General features: G+C 51.0%; 1 protein-coding gene across 1 annotated transcript; it reads right to left on the bottom strand.

Moving 5' to 3' along the window:
- Positions 1–4,218: 4,218 nt before the first annotated feature.
- Positions 4,219–14,281, bottom strand: CAV3 (caveolin 3). Its single transcript, XM_006195357.3, has 2 exons — positions 14,047–14,281; positions 4,219–4,959 (listed from the first exon to the last, which is right to left on the bottom strand). Exons 1-2 carry the CDS (start codon positions 14,158–14,160, stop codon positions 4,618–4,620), a joined length of 456 nt encoding a protein of 151 aa, XP_006195419.1. The 5' UTR covers positions 14,161–14,281; the 3' UTR covers positions 4,219–4,617.
- Positions 14,282–14,827: the final 546 nt, after the last annotated feature.

Raw genomic sequence — 14,827 nt, 5'->3', positions numbered from 1 at the left:
GTCTGTATAATGGCACATTATCCAGCTAGAAAAAGAAACAAAGTACTGACACAGATCCCAACGTGGAAGAACCCTGAAAACATCAGGTAAAGTGAAAGGCGCCATTGCAAAAAGCCACATAGGTGGTTCCATTCACATAGGTGAAGTGTCCGCAAAGCCTACGGAGACAAATTATAGAACGGTGGTTGCCAGGGGCTGGAGGCTCGCGTGGATGGGGAGTGACTACTAAGATACAGGGCTTTTTTGGAGATGATGAAAATTTTCTGGAATTAATGATGTGCACGATTTTGAGACTGCTAAAAACTACTGAATTAAATACTTTAAAAATTAAAAAAAAAATCTTTACCAGCTGGATTCAGAGGCAGCCAGCTTGAAGGATGAATTCCTTGAAATCTCTTACCTCCCAGAATTTTTGTTTCCATGTGACTAACCATTTCAGAAGAACCCATGGTTTTCATTCTTAGTTTTTTCCTGCAAGAGGTGGTATTTCCTGTTTGCCCCAAAGCACCAGCAGTGATGTTGCCTGCGACCTGCTCTAGGGAAGGCCGAAGTGATGCCTTGTAGCTGTGGACTGCTGTGTTTTATTCAGAAGAGCATCACCGAGGGTCTCAGGTTTTACTTAATCTGGTAAACAGGTTCTCAAATGTCCTCTCAGTCTTGAGCTGCAAAGTGACCATGTCCAAGAAATACCTTGAGTCATCAAATACAGGACATTATAGGAGGTTTCTCGACTGAAACTGGCCAGCTCAATGGTGTTCTGGAGCACTTTTTTTTTATAATTTTCACACATATTTTTGGGCTCACTGTGGCACAGCAGGAGCACTTCCCAAAGCCACAGATCTCTCTCCATGAACACTTCCCCTTCTCCCTCCACACTGCATTATACACACACGTTCGCACATGTACATGCACAGCAGAAAGAGCTAGCAGGGCCCTCTTGCTAAGAAGAGAGGCGTACACTGAAATGCCGGTTTTCAGAACCCCAGCGTTTAGTACAGGATCTTCAGTGCTAACTGGGGACTGAAGACAGTGTCATCTTTGGACCGAAATGCGTTGTGCTGTTGCTGTCACCAGCCAGTCCTGGCTTTTTGGGAAACTGACAGGATGCTGGTTTGGGGTCTCAGTGCCCATGTCCAGGACCCAAGTGCACCCTGGATGCAAATGCAGCGATGCTTGGGTCTGTGGGCATCTGAGCCTCTCTGCTCACCAGCCAAAGATGCCCGGTCTCTGCTGTCCCCGGGGAAGGTGCGATCCTAGCAGCCACCAGAGGCCACTGGGGATCAAAGAGACCATTGCTCAGTAGATTTTCCTGACCACGGACACAATCTTGCCGAGAACGCTGGAACTGCAAGGTTCTTCGGACCAGAACCAACTGGGATGCTTTTCTCATTCTCCTGCTGTGAAAGCTCTGGATGGGACCTTGATTCTCACGATGACACAGGGGGTTTGCTTTATAGAAAATCAGTGACATTTGCTTTCAGCCGCACCACTGGCTACATGCCCCTTCCCTCACAGTCTCATTCTGGAGAATATTTTGTCATCTCTTTCTCCTTCCCTAAGTCGAGCCTGGAAAAACGAGGGCAGGGGCCAGGACGCTGCCTCAGGCTTAGTGGTCTCTGTCCTCCTCCTCCAGACCCCGCGCCTGAGGTCTTCCAATCACCTTTGCCTGCAGTTTCAGACCTGTTTATAAACCTAACGTGTGGCTGGAGGGACCAATACATTGGAGTGTGCAGATTTTCTTCTGCAATGTTTGTCCTGATGGTCCAAAGTGAAGTGTGAACACTGGCAGACCCTGAGCCTTATTACTTCTTTAGGCCCTGAAAAAAAATCTGCCGCAACATTTGGTCTCCTTTTGGGGTGGGTCTGCGGGTTGTGTCTGCGGGAGGCTGCCCTTTACGAAGATCCTAGTCTCAAATCACTTAACCTTTTGTACTTAATTGTCATGAAATGCCACTAAATGCAAAATGTGAATTCCTCAGTTTTGTTCTACTTGGTGGCTTTCTGTGGTACCTCCTGTCTGTGCCAGTTGGTGAATAATGTGCCCAATAATGAGATGCCTGCATCATTAGCTGCTTTATAAAAGGTGCACTGAATAAACATGTTTTTTCATACATGGCTTTGTCCTTCTTTTGCCTCCTGGGAACAGTGTCCGTTTCAGGTGGCTTGTGGACTTGAATTCCCTTGTGGGGCTTCCCTTGAATACCCCAATCTGCCTGATGATGACAGAGGTGCATCGGGGCTGTGTGGGGTGGGAGGAGGGGCCCTGGTCCATTCTCTTCAGTCACAGGTATTCTGATTGCTCAGAGTTCTGTCAGAAGATGCTCTAAGACCCACCAGCAAAACCTCTTGTATGATGTAGCCACACACACTGCGTCGCAGTCTAACTCGGCACAGTGGGATTCTAGATCATTACCTTGAAGGGACCCTAATGCGTATTTCTTCAAGTGGGATAAGGGGTCACTTGCAGAATCACAAATGGGTTTATGTCCCTTCCTGGGCTCCACTACTGAATCACCTTTTGAAGCTTGGACCCCAAACCTGCAACTTAAACAGGAGACCTTTCTGAGCCAGATGTAGCGAATGAGAGAGCGTGGAACCCCACCTTCCCCACCTGGCCACTCTCATCGCCCTCCCGCCCCCCGCGGTGTGCTGTCTCGTGGGCTGCTTGGTGGAGGTGGTCCCAGAAGGAAGAAGCCCTCAGACAGACATGTATCTAGATTTGTGTCCTCTCTCCAGCCCCATGAACTTCATGGGTGATCAAGCCCCTGCCGCAGCCTGGCCCTTAGAGGAGAACGAGCTTGAAAAATTGGAGTCAGGGTCAAGCCAGGTTATAGCCAGTGCCAGGAGGGCAAAAGTCTTGGCATAACCCACTATTCCAAGTCTGAAATGGGAGGCCTAATGACGTGAGAGATGTTTGAGGGGCAGGCCCTTCGAGGGGGTGTAATTTTGGCTTTAATTCTTTCAGCAGGAGGAGCCTGGCCTCGCTGAGTCCACTTGAGAACATGCAGGGCCGTTGGTAGATCAGAGAGCAGTGGGCTGGAACCACAGCATCAGTGTGACTAGCTGTGCACCTTTTGGCAAGTCTGCTGACCCCTCTGGGCGATAACTTTCTTGTTTGCAAGAAGTAAGGGATGAATGATGAGTGTTTAGCAGTAAAATATACCGATATCTGCAGCTTATTTAAAAAGGCATAAAGATGAGATGGGTGGATGATAGATGGATAGAGATGCAACAAAGCAGGAGCAGTGAATGGGAGTTGTCGAGCCTAGATGGTGGGTAGATAGGGGTCCACAGCAAATCTTTTCAACATTCCTCTGCGTTTGGAAATTTCATATTAAGATACTTGAAAAAACAGAAACAGGTAAAAAGTTAGAGCTGACATGGACATTAGAGATCATCTCAAGGATGGTAAAATTGAGGCCAAAGAAGGCAACTAGGAGGAGAAGCAGGAACAGAACTGAAGCTGCCTGTGCTGTCTTTGGGGATTGGGGGATATTGGTCTAAACAGGTTTCATTACTGCGGGACTTGTCAGAGCTTTTAATGTACTAATGTCTGTTGAAAATCTCTTGAGAGAAATATATGGCACTTTCCAAACAAATTTAAGTACAAAAGCTACCCCCTTTCCTTTTTCTTAGGGCTAAGTTCTGGATGACACACTTGGGAAAAGCATCCCTAGAGAATGTAAGATTTTTGTTTGGTTTGTTTGTTTTTCTGGTGGATGTCGGTGGGCAAGAGGGGGGCATGCCCTTTCTGTTGCTTTTAATTTCCATGGTGAGGCCACACAGGCACAAATTGGACCTTCTGCCCTCATCACATCTCTTGGGGCTGAGGGTGTACGTGCCAAGAGGCGATATCAGGGGCTCAGTGTCTGAGTCAAAGGGGAGGTTCTGAGGGTTTTGAACCCAGGCCCTCCCTCAGTGGTGCCCAGGGAGTTGTCACCTGCCCCTTCCAGCCCAGGGGCCATTTTCTTCTATTAGTGACCACTGCTGGCCCAGGGGCAACAGAAGTCGGTGGGAAATAATCTCCCAAGGAACACGGAGGGAGCAGGTACCCAGCAAACAAGAATCCCAACAGAAACTGAAGTCTGGTTCTTGCATTTGGCTGAGAGGAGGGCCAACCGACTTGCCCCTCCTGTTTCTCAGGCCAGCAAAATATCTTTTTTGGAGCTGATCAGGATGCACACCCATCTTCTGACACACACACAACACATCATTCACCACATGCAGCGGAAACCCTTTATTGAAGCCACCCTCCTAATGCCAACAGTCACTGGTGGTTTTCCCAGGTGGGGTGCGTCCCGGGTGGGAACTGAGTGCTGGTTTATGCTGTTACAGTACAAGTGAATGCAAAGATTTGCAGTAGCTGCCTCTTAGCAAATGATCTTCCCTGGTGCTCAGTGACAGGGGCATTGTGACTGGGGCAGGGGGCAGTGGGAAGGTCACTGCACTTCCGTGGCAGGCTGTCTTTTCTCTCTGGCTTCCCTACACTGTGTGCTCCCGTCTTGGGGGAAGTAGCAGTCCCTAAGGAGAAAGAGCTCTCCAGCAGCCCTGCGGAGCAGTAGGGGGGCCAGCCTGGCCCAGCTCCCCTGCCCCACCACCCCCGTCGCCCACCCAGCCTTACACTTCTTTCCGCAGCATCACCTTGATGTTGCTGCAGACCTGGCCCAGGGCAGCGAAGAGCGGGTTGCAGAAGGTGCGGATGCAGAGCGAGTAGATGTGGCTGATGCACTGGATCTCGATCAGGTAGCTCTTGATGCACGGCACCACCGCCCAGATGTGGCAGAAGGAGATGCAGGCAAACAGGAAGCCCCAGAGCAGGGCCAGCGGGACGCCCAGCAGCGTGGACAGCAGGCGGTAGCACCAGTACTTGGAGACGGTGAAGGTGGTGTAGCTCACCTTCCACACACCATCGAAACTGTAGGTACCCACAGGCTCTGCGATCACATCTTCAAAATCCACCTGCAGGGGCGGGAAGGGGAGCCCTTAAATCACAGCATCCACCCGCTTCTCAAGTTTTTGTGCACGAGTGTCAGAAGCTCCCTGGAGGGCTTGTTAAACCAGGTGGCTGCCCACCCCCCCATCCCCTCCAGGTCCAGGGTGGGACCTGAGATTTTGCATTTCTGACAAGCTCCCAGGTGACACTGTTGCTGCCTAGAGCAGTGATGCACAAGGGCTGGTCTAGCCGCCTCACCTCAGGGATGGAAAAGAGGCCCTGAGGAGAGCTGAGTGACTTGCTCAGAGCAACTGTCAGTTAGAGGCAGGCCAGGAGCCACTCTCTCAAATTCTGTTATTTTATGATCCTAGGGAATTGGAGAATCAGTGATTTTGAAAAGATTTATTGGGTGCCTGCTAATGCTAATATGATGGCTATCAGGACTGCCCTCCCCTAGCTAATGGCAGGCAGTTACATCACAATGACGAGTGCTTGGGGAAGGGAAGGACAAGGGGCCATGTGCACCCACAGGGCAACATTTAACTCAGCCTGGAGGTAAGGCTTCCTGGAGGAAGGGACACTAGCTAAGCTGGTACCTGAAGGTTGCCAGGGAGAGTGAGGGGTGTGGGCTGAAAAAGAGTGTTTGGGGCTTCTACTGCCCGGATGTACAGGGCTAGACAGTGTGTGTCCTCAGGGAGATGCACGTACTTCTGGAAGGCTGACTGCAGGGCCAGAATGGCCTGAGTGAGGATAGAGAGGCCAGGCGGGGCAGACATTGTGAGATGAGCAGCCTCTGAAGGCTTATGCACGGGGAGTGGCTCGGCTGGATTTCAGGGTTTTTTTAAATTAAGGTATAATTTACATAGAACATGTTAATTTCAGGTGTATAACATAATGATTTGATATTTGTCTATATTGGGAAGTGATCACCTCTGCTGCCTGCCCCTCCTCCATTGTGGCCGTGCCCAGCCTGTGCCCCATGCCTCCTGGGATCCGGACTGGCCTCTGGAGCCTGGTGTGGCCCCAGGAACTTTGTTGGCAGCGGTGGAGGGAGGTCTTTGGGTGGAGACATGCTCCCTGCCTCTGTCCAGCATCCTCTCCCTCTTTCCTTCCCTGCCCATTCATGCCGGTGGCCCCTCCTGCCCTTCCTGTGGCTGTTCCTTTAGGACAGTGCCTGCCTCCCCGCTCAAGATGACCGCCCTGGCTCCTCACAGTCCAGCTGGAGAGACAGGTGAATCTAGGCATCCTGATTCTAATCTAAGCTCTTCATGCTGGCCCCGCCAGGGTCAGACCCCAAGGTAGATGCTGGCTGTCAGGGTGGGTGATTGTCCCCTCAGAGGTCTGGTCCTTGTGGGCCAGAGAGACCCTCCCCAAGGCAGGGCCCTTGGCCCCTTCTTTACAGCACCCCCCACTCTGCTCCAAGCAGTTAGCAATTTCCTCACCCTCTGCAGCCCAGCCTGCTTTGCTCGCTTATTTCAGCAGTATTTCTCCTTTCAACACATTTGATGACTTGTGTCTGGCTTCTAAGAGGCAACAGAACAGAAAAAGCCCTTGACTGAAGTCACGCTACTGAGGTTTGCATCCAGCTCTGCCACTTATGGCTCTGTGACCCTCAGGGAGTGTCAGCTTTTTTAATGCCTCATTGTCCCAGATGTATCTCATAAAGTTGATTGAAGGGTTGAGTAAGCTGAGACATGTAAATACTCAGGACATTGCCTGGTACAGAGTACCTGGTCACTGTTAGCTGCTGGTGGTTGTTACAGGGTGCTTTCTTCAACAGGAAGCTAGAGTCCCAAAGGTGTATTTGCACACCAGTGCCGCTGCTGATCTGATGGGTGACTTTGGCAGATAACTTAACCTCTTCAAACTTTATTTCCTCATCTGTAAAATGGGTTTGCTACTTCTTACAACCTTATTATGAAGAATATAGAAATATTTTTTCTTCCATCTACCCATCCTCCCATCCATCCATCCATCTATCCATGCATTGATCCATGGACCCATCAATCCATTCATATGCATTCATCCATTCCTATCCATCTACCCATTTATCTATCTATCTGTCATTCTTTCCATCCATCCATCCACCCACTCATTCATACCCATCCATCCCATTCATCCAAATATTTATTCAGCACCTACTTTGCACTAGGCACACCACCTCTTGGGCAATGCTTAGTACAACATGTGACACATGGTAGGTGCACAGTGACCGTAATCATTTACTCATTTCCTCTGAAGTTCCTAGGAAAATACATCTCAGAAAGTCAATTGATACTCCAGATCGTAAGTACAATTCTCTGGCCTACCTAGTCATCAGTGAGTGTGTGTGTGGAGACTCAGCCTGTGCCCATAAGATGGATGGAGTCCTTTCCCTCTTTTTCTGCTTGTGGTCATAATCCTACCCTCAAGGATATCTCTATCTTTTAATTATCTTTTTTTTTTCTTCAGAAGCCATTGAGGCTGATGTTTGAATTATTTCCAGTCATTGCCTTCAGGCACTGTGCACGGGGCAACTGTCTCGTTGTCTGTGAATCTGAAATTGTGCTCTCAAAGGGGTGCGCCATCCTGGGAGAAGGCAGCCCTTCCCCTCACTGGGACTGACCATTGAGACAGCTCTAGTCACTGAGCTAGTTTGGGGAGATACTTATAAGGGCTGGCTCAGGCAGCTCTAGGCAGACATGCCAGTGTATCAGAAGCACACAGTGACTTCATTTCTTAATTCGTTTCCGGAAGCTGAGGGGGGGTGGCTTTTTCTGGAGGGTGTGGTTTGGGAGCTGGGTCCGTGGGCTGAGCTGTGGGGCTGGGTGTGCGCTCGGAGAAGGGGCTGGGGGTGGGAGGGGGAGAAAGTGGCTGCTCATTCAGTTGGTGCCCCCTTCTCTGGCATATTTATTTTTGGAACAGCAAGGGAGCCAGTTGATTAATCAACCCGCCAGGGCCACTCCCGCCGTCTCCCAGAGGGCAGAGAAGGTGCAGGGCCAGGAGCTGCTGGAGGATTTGGGGGCGGCTGTCCAAAATTCCTCCCCCAGATTCCTGCGTGACTCAGTCCTTGGGCATCCTGGGGCCTGGACAATTCAGAAGGGCTCTCTGTGGGTGGGGGAAATGGCTCTAGGCAGGGGCATGGACATCTGGGTCCATCTCCACTCGGTCACTGAGCTACTGTGTGATTTGGGGCATGGTGCTTTCCCTCTCTGGGCCTCTGGTTTTTGTTTGTTTGTTTTTGTTTGTTTGAACTCTTCCGAAAAGATTGGGCCAAGATCCCTAGTGACACGGAGTTAGTTTTGGGGTCAGAAGACCCAAAGGAGTGGCTTAGCTTCGCTGGATCTTAGTTTTCTCACCTATTACCTTGCTGCTTAAAGTGTGGTCCACAGTCAGTGCCCTCCTTCCCAACAAGGTAAGTCAAGAAGCTGAGAGTAGGCATTTAGAAATCGTCACAGCAATCTGAGCCAGTAATGTTGTATCTATTGATTCTAGTAATAATAAAAATTGGAGCTTACATTTTCGATGCAGACTTTTCACTTCATATTTCTAGTAGTTATTTTTTATTGACTTCTGCAAACTATTGGTGTACAACAGATTGGAATAATAATAATTAAACTGGCCCTTCATCCACATAGCTTGAGAAGCACTGGCATAAAGTAGAAAGCTAAAATGAGGTGATTGCTGCAGAATAGCAGAAAAACGGCAAAGCATGTTTCACGTGGTGTAGTTGGTAATAACAGTAACAGGCTTCTGTACCATCTGGGATAACCATAGTGACGCCTACAATTTGGCCCTTGTAGGTGTCGGTTTCTGGCCATGTGTCTTATATCCAGTATTTCAGTCGGCATATAAGGGACAAGCAGCGGTGGAGCCCACGTTGGCCTGACATCAATCCTGTGCCTGAATTTCCTCTGCCATCTTCCTGACCAGGGTCTTTGCGGGACTGGGTACCTGAGTGGGAGCTGTGGCAGGAACGTAGCACAAGCTGGTTCTTAGGGCGGGAGGAGGGGGTCAGGGATTAGCGGGAGCTTTGGGTCTGGAGCATCCTACAGTGGGGACCTAGGGCACCTGGGCTGGGTCTATGGGGCACTTGGGTTCATGTAAAGGAGCCTAGAAGAGGCAGAGATAACAGAAGGCATCAAAGGGGAGAGAAGGGACCCCACCAGAGGAGCCCCATCAGATCTCAGTAAGTCCTGCCCTAGCCGATCTCTTCCCACCCTCTCCCTCTGCTGCCTGCTTTGTCTCTGCCTTTGGGAAGGCTGGTGCAGGGGACTGGAGAGCAGTAGGAATAGCCCTGAGCCAAGTTTGAGGCTGGGTTGTGCACCAGCTTCTGGGGGATGGTTAGCGAGTCTTCAAAGATGACCCCCCGATTAGTCATGCCTCTCAGTTCTTATGTCCTGCATAGTCCAATCCCATAGCATGTCTGGGCTTGCCCTGGGCCTTGCTTTAACTATTCAGTAGGAGGGACGCTGCTGCAGCTGCGTGAGAGGCTGCCGGTGAGACCCGCAGCACCGCCCAGCTGAGTCTAGTCAACCTACAGGACTGTGAGCAATCACTGAATGGCTGTTGCTTTAAGCCATTGAGTTTTAGGATGATCTGCTCCACAGCAGCAATTAACCGATCCTGTGTGTCTTTAGGGAAAGCTGGTGATAACGCTGGACTCCAGGTGTATCTTCTGTAGGATTAGGGGGACTGGTTTGCCTCTGAACGTGCAAAACATTCACCAGCTCTGCCGAATAAGAATTTCTGCTAGCAGAGCCCAGAAATCTGCATTTTAACACACTCCCTTGCTAAAGAGGACCACGTTCTAAAAACTCTAGACTAGTTGATACCCAGGAGTCCCCCTAACACTAAGTTATAAATACCTCAGTGTGAGTCAGTCCAATGTAGCCCTTCTTAGGCAAGATGTTTCCAAAAGGAAATAATTGCCAACCTGGAATGCCTCGCAGGTCATAACCTTCCTTAATTTAGCCTCAACCTTCCCCTTTTGCCTTCTCTCCCATGAATTCCCCGTGAGATACTCTTAGCCCCATTGTTCTCCTGCAGACAGAGGAGCAAAGAGGTTTCATCTGTGTGCCACCTCAGCCTGGAAAAGTGCTGGGATCCATTAGTAATGTCTGCCACTGACACAGGGGAGGGGCAATACCCGTGCCTCATGTTCCGACTCTGCCCAACCTTCTCAACGCTGCGGCCTTTGCTTATTTTCTCCTCTTCTTGGAAAGCCCAATGCCCCTGTCCCACATTGTACATTTTTCTCATTATTTATGCTTCTTGGATACCACCTGCCCATGAAGCTGTCTCCTGACTGTCCCAGATGAAAGTCCTGTCTCCCTCCTGTAACCTCCTGGACCCTTCAGCTGGCCCTGATTTATGGCGTTTCGCACCTCCTCCTGGACATTCTCATCATTTTAGCCTCATCTTCTCTGCTGAGTTAGATTCTTCTCAAGAGGAAGCACCAGGTCAATTTCATCTTTCTGCAACTGGGTGTCGAGATGGGCCCAAACTGGGAGTGAAGTTTGGAGAACAAGGGGTGGGGGTGGTGGTCCTGGGTCCTCTGGGTGTTTATTAGCCTGAGCAGATGGGCAGGAGGTGGTGTTTGTGTGACTCCTAAAGGAGGAGGACGTGTGGTGGCAGATGTGGGTTGGAGGTGGGTGGGAACCAGGACGCTAGGCTGGGATCAGGTCTGTCCCTGGCCCTGTTTGAAGGACTGGCTCTGAGTGCCTGAGGGGAGAGCGGTTGAAGCCAGAAGCTGAAGGACCTGCCTGACACTGGGCTCAAGTGTCCTTGCTCTAGGGCCTGGGGCCTCACTGTGACCTGTGGAGAGGGAGGGTGGCTGCTGAGGCAGCCATGAGCCCTCGTGGAAGTAACTCAGGTGGGCCTTGAGTGGGGGCTGGAGCCCTGCAGAAATGCACAGGAAAGGGGCTGGAGGCTTTGCAACACAAGCCTGAAGGGCACGGTGTTCTCAGGGGTTTACGTGGGTCTGACTGGCTTATCGCCACCTCCTCTGAGAGAGCACAGTGCCTGGCACATAGTAGGTGCTCTGTAAAGATTCATGGAATTGATGTTCGACAAATGGTGGTGCTGGTAGGCGGCAAAGGGAAGGGGGTGCGTCTTCCCTCTGCCCTCGGCCCAGCCGGGAGCTTGGAGATGACAGTCAAGTCTACCGGGCTGAGCAGGGCTCTCCATCTGCCTTCGGCACTCATTTTCCAGCCTGCACTTGAGGGCAGCACCAGACCATACTTGGGGAAATTCGGGGAAGTTTTGACTTTGGAAATCCAAATGTGATCACCTCCCCCGCGCTGAGGGTCAAATCCACGGATCTGATGGGTGCGCCTCCTACTCTTCATCCTTGGCTTTTCCATGTGTTTTTAAACCTCAGCAGTTGGTGGCAGCGGGGAAGGGTTCCCTTCTTCTCTGCCTAGCCTCTGTCTACATCAGGGACTCAGGCCCAGAGAGGGAAAGGGATTTGCCCAGAGTCACACAGCAAGTTAGTGTCTGGGCTGGGGATAGTTTTGGATTTCTATAACCTGTCTTATTCTGGCATCTTACCGTGTCATCATAGCCCACGTGGAGTGCTGTTACCACACGGACACCACGCTGGTGGGTGCCTGGCCAGCCTTAATCTCGGCATCCTTGTTTCTCTTTCTCTCCTGTCTCTGTCTCCCTCACCCTCTTGCTCCCTTGTCCTCTCCCCTCCCTCCACCTTGTCTTTCCCTCGGTTGATGAAAGATGCCTGGGTGACCCAAAGGCCGGCCTGTTCAGACAGATTGCCTGTGCCCCCTCCCTTCCTGACATTCTCTCTCCACTTTCTTCCTTTGCTCTATTTTTTCACGGCCCACTACATCAACCTGAAGTCTACTTGAGCCGTCTGTCGTATTTATTTGTTATCCCTATTCTAAATTTCAAGATGTTTCCATTTCTCACTCATTAAAAATGAAAGAAAAAGTCAAATAAATTCCCAAACCAGGGAAGGTCCAGTAAAGATACCAAATAATAATCTCCTCTCAACAAGATGATTTGGGGCCTTTTTGCCTAGCCTTGGAGCGATGTGTTTCTGGGGCTCTGGGCCTCCAGGAGAGAGCCTGCCCAGCCCCAGCAGGGGCCGCGTAAGCACCTGCGTCTGTGTGGTCACCCCATCCCTCCCTCGGATTATTGTCTGGGCCTGAGCCTGAAGCCGGCTTACTCCCAGCTCAGCAGGACCTGAGAGCCTAGATGACTTGTTCAGTGTCATTGGTCTTAGGTAGAAGCATCTGGATTTGAAACCAGATCTGTTAGCATCAAGTCCTGGACTATTCCCTCTAGACCCGCCCTGTGCAAACCACAACGAAAACTGTTTGACATCATGTAGTACTTTTCAGTTTGCAAAGTTCACTCCCTAATTTTCCCCTTTGCAGCATTTTCCACACTGTGCTGTAATGACCCTATCTCCACAACAAATGATATTTATAAATATGATAACAGCATAATGTGAGCTGTTAAAGAGGAATGCCCTGAGTGAAGTGAGGGCACAGAGGAAGGAGCAACTGATTGCCTGGAGGAGTTGGGGAAGGCTTCCTGGAGGAGGTGACATTGAAGTTGGGTCTTAAAGGCTGAGGAGGGGGTACATTCACCACGTGGAGCAGAGACCCAGGAGTGTGTTTGGGTTTATGTGGTCTGCTCCTGGCGTAGGGGCTGGAGGGTGAGAGAGGATGATGGGGGCTAGATTGTGTTGGGGTTTGAAAGCCATGGGGAGAATTTAGACTTATCCAGCATGGGAGGTGTCCCCCTGAAGGTGACAATGCAGGGACTGTGCTTTAGAACCAGCCCTTAACCATGCTGTCTAATCCAGTGGCCTTGATCTGTGGCTAGTGCAACTGAAGGATTCTAAATCTTGTTTAAAAATTTTCATTAAAATGTGAATTAATGAGAGTTAATTCTGTGACTGGGAAACTTGTAAGAATGTTTGGAACAGTTCATACATGTGAACTGGTTGTCAACTGGACATTTTATGATACCTAAGTACAGAATAAGAATTTCTGATAAAAACTCTGGAGTCTGAACTGAGATGCACCTCACATCTCTGAGACACATTGGACTTTGAAGATGAAGAAAGACTGCAATAGCTCATGAATCATTGTTCTGTAGCTGAAATGACACATCAGAATGGTACTATTTTTGATATACTGAGTTATGTGAAACATATCATGAGAGTTAATTTCACTTGTTTTTCCTTTTTAAAATCATGGCTGCTAGAAAGTTTGAAATGACATAGGGTGATTGTATAATTGGTCGCATTATATTGCTCTTGGACAGAGCTGGTCTGTGATTCTGATGTATTCAGAGGACCCAGGAGGCCCCAGTACCTGCTTTTTTAAAGGCCCTTCCAGTGACTTTGATGCTGGTGGTTGGGCACCAAGCTCCCAGGAATTCTGCTGTAGTAAGATCCCTGTGGCTACCAAGTGGAGGTTGGACTGAGGGTGTGGGCCTGGAGGCAGCTGAGCTGCTGGTGGCATCCAGACCTGACTCAGGCACGGTCATGGGAGAGACTCCGTGAAGGCTGGGTAACCCTCATCCAAGATTCCCTTACAGGAGCCCAGGTGCCCTCTGAGAGGCCTCTGCCCTGGCCTGGCCGCCGGACCTGGGGGCAGGCTGGAAGCAGGCATGGGCGCTGGCCACGGCCCCCCAGCCTGGGGCAGGGGATGTTGGGCAGTGTCCCGGGGGAATGGGTGTCCCTGCAAGGGACCGTCAGCCGTACTGGCAGCCGACCTCCAGGGATTAACCCCGCACCCACTGTGGAGACCGCAGAATGCCCCTGGCTCAGAAAAGAGCCCAACTTGGCCACCTTGGCTGTCCCCGGCAGAGGGCCAGGAGCTAATGGGAAGAGCTGTAGAGTTGTAAAGAGTTCTTTTGAGACTTGCCTCCTCTGCTCGGGTCAATGGTCCTGTATGTGTGGCTGATTCTTTGAACCTGTTTACGCTCAAGTTCTTTGTGGGGTACAAGCTGGCTTTTGGAGAGGGGGATTTGGAGAAGTTGGAAGAGAACAGGTCTCTTTTCAGGGTAGCCAATCACACACAGAGCAGAGCCCTTCCCCGGCCAGCACCCAGCCCGACACCCTCGGGGCCCACGACTCCAGGGCAGGCCCGTGAGCCTACCTTCACTATGTCCTCGTTAATGTTCTTGGGGTCCCGGTTCACCAGGTCAATCTCCTTGAAGTGAATGTCCTTGACGATCTGGGCCTCCAGGTCTGTGTGCTCCTCGGCCATCATTGTGGAGCTGGGGGAGCCGTAGGAGGAGATCTGGGCCGCGTGGCCGGCGGGGCCGAAAAGACCTGGGGCAGGGACACCAGTTCAGTGTCCCCAGACTTGTGCCCCTGCCGGCTAAATAGGCCCCACCCAGCATGCCGGCTGACAGCTGTCCCACATAACTCCAGCCTGCCCCTGGCTAAAGCCTCTGGTGGCAGACCTCCAAGCTAAAATTAAGACTGGAGCCCTGCTGGAAGGCCCAGAGCTCCTTAAAGGGGGCTGCCACGGGTGCTGGGCCTCATGCAAGAGCCGAGGGCCTGGCATCCCCTGCCGGCCACCGCGGTTGGCTGCTGGCATGGGGCCCTGGTATGGCACTTGGGCTCCTCTGTGAGGGAGTGTGGGGTCGGTCCCCAGCTCTGCCAGTTGCTGGCTGTGTGAGCTGGGGAACACCTCGCCTCTCTGGGCTACCATGTCTGCACCTGTAAAGTGGGGCTGTAATAATAATAACAGTGAAGACTCTGACCCCCCAGGTGGCAGGGACTTTGCATCCATTCATCACCCACCGACTCATCTGTTCAGGATTTGCTGACAGCTGAGGATAAACAGACCCATCAGGCCCTGTCCCTCCTTGTCCCAGGGAGCCCACAGCCTAGAGGGACAGACCAATCAGGAAATAAGTAATTGTAAGACT

The sequence above is a fragment of the Camelus ferus genome, chromosome 17 (genome assembly GCF_009834535.1).
Source record: "Camelus ferus isolate YT-003-E chromosome 17, BCGSAC_Cfer_1.0, whole genome shotgun sequence".
Lineage (NCBI taxonomy): Eukaryota > Metazoa > Chordata > Mammalia > Artiodactyla > Camelidae > Camelus > Camelus ferus.
The sequence above is the reverse complement of the archived record's forward strand: the minus strand, read 5'-3'. Positions and strand labels throughout refer to the sequence as shown.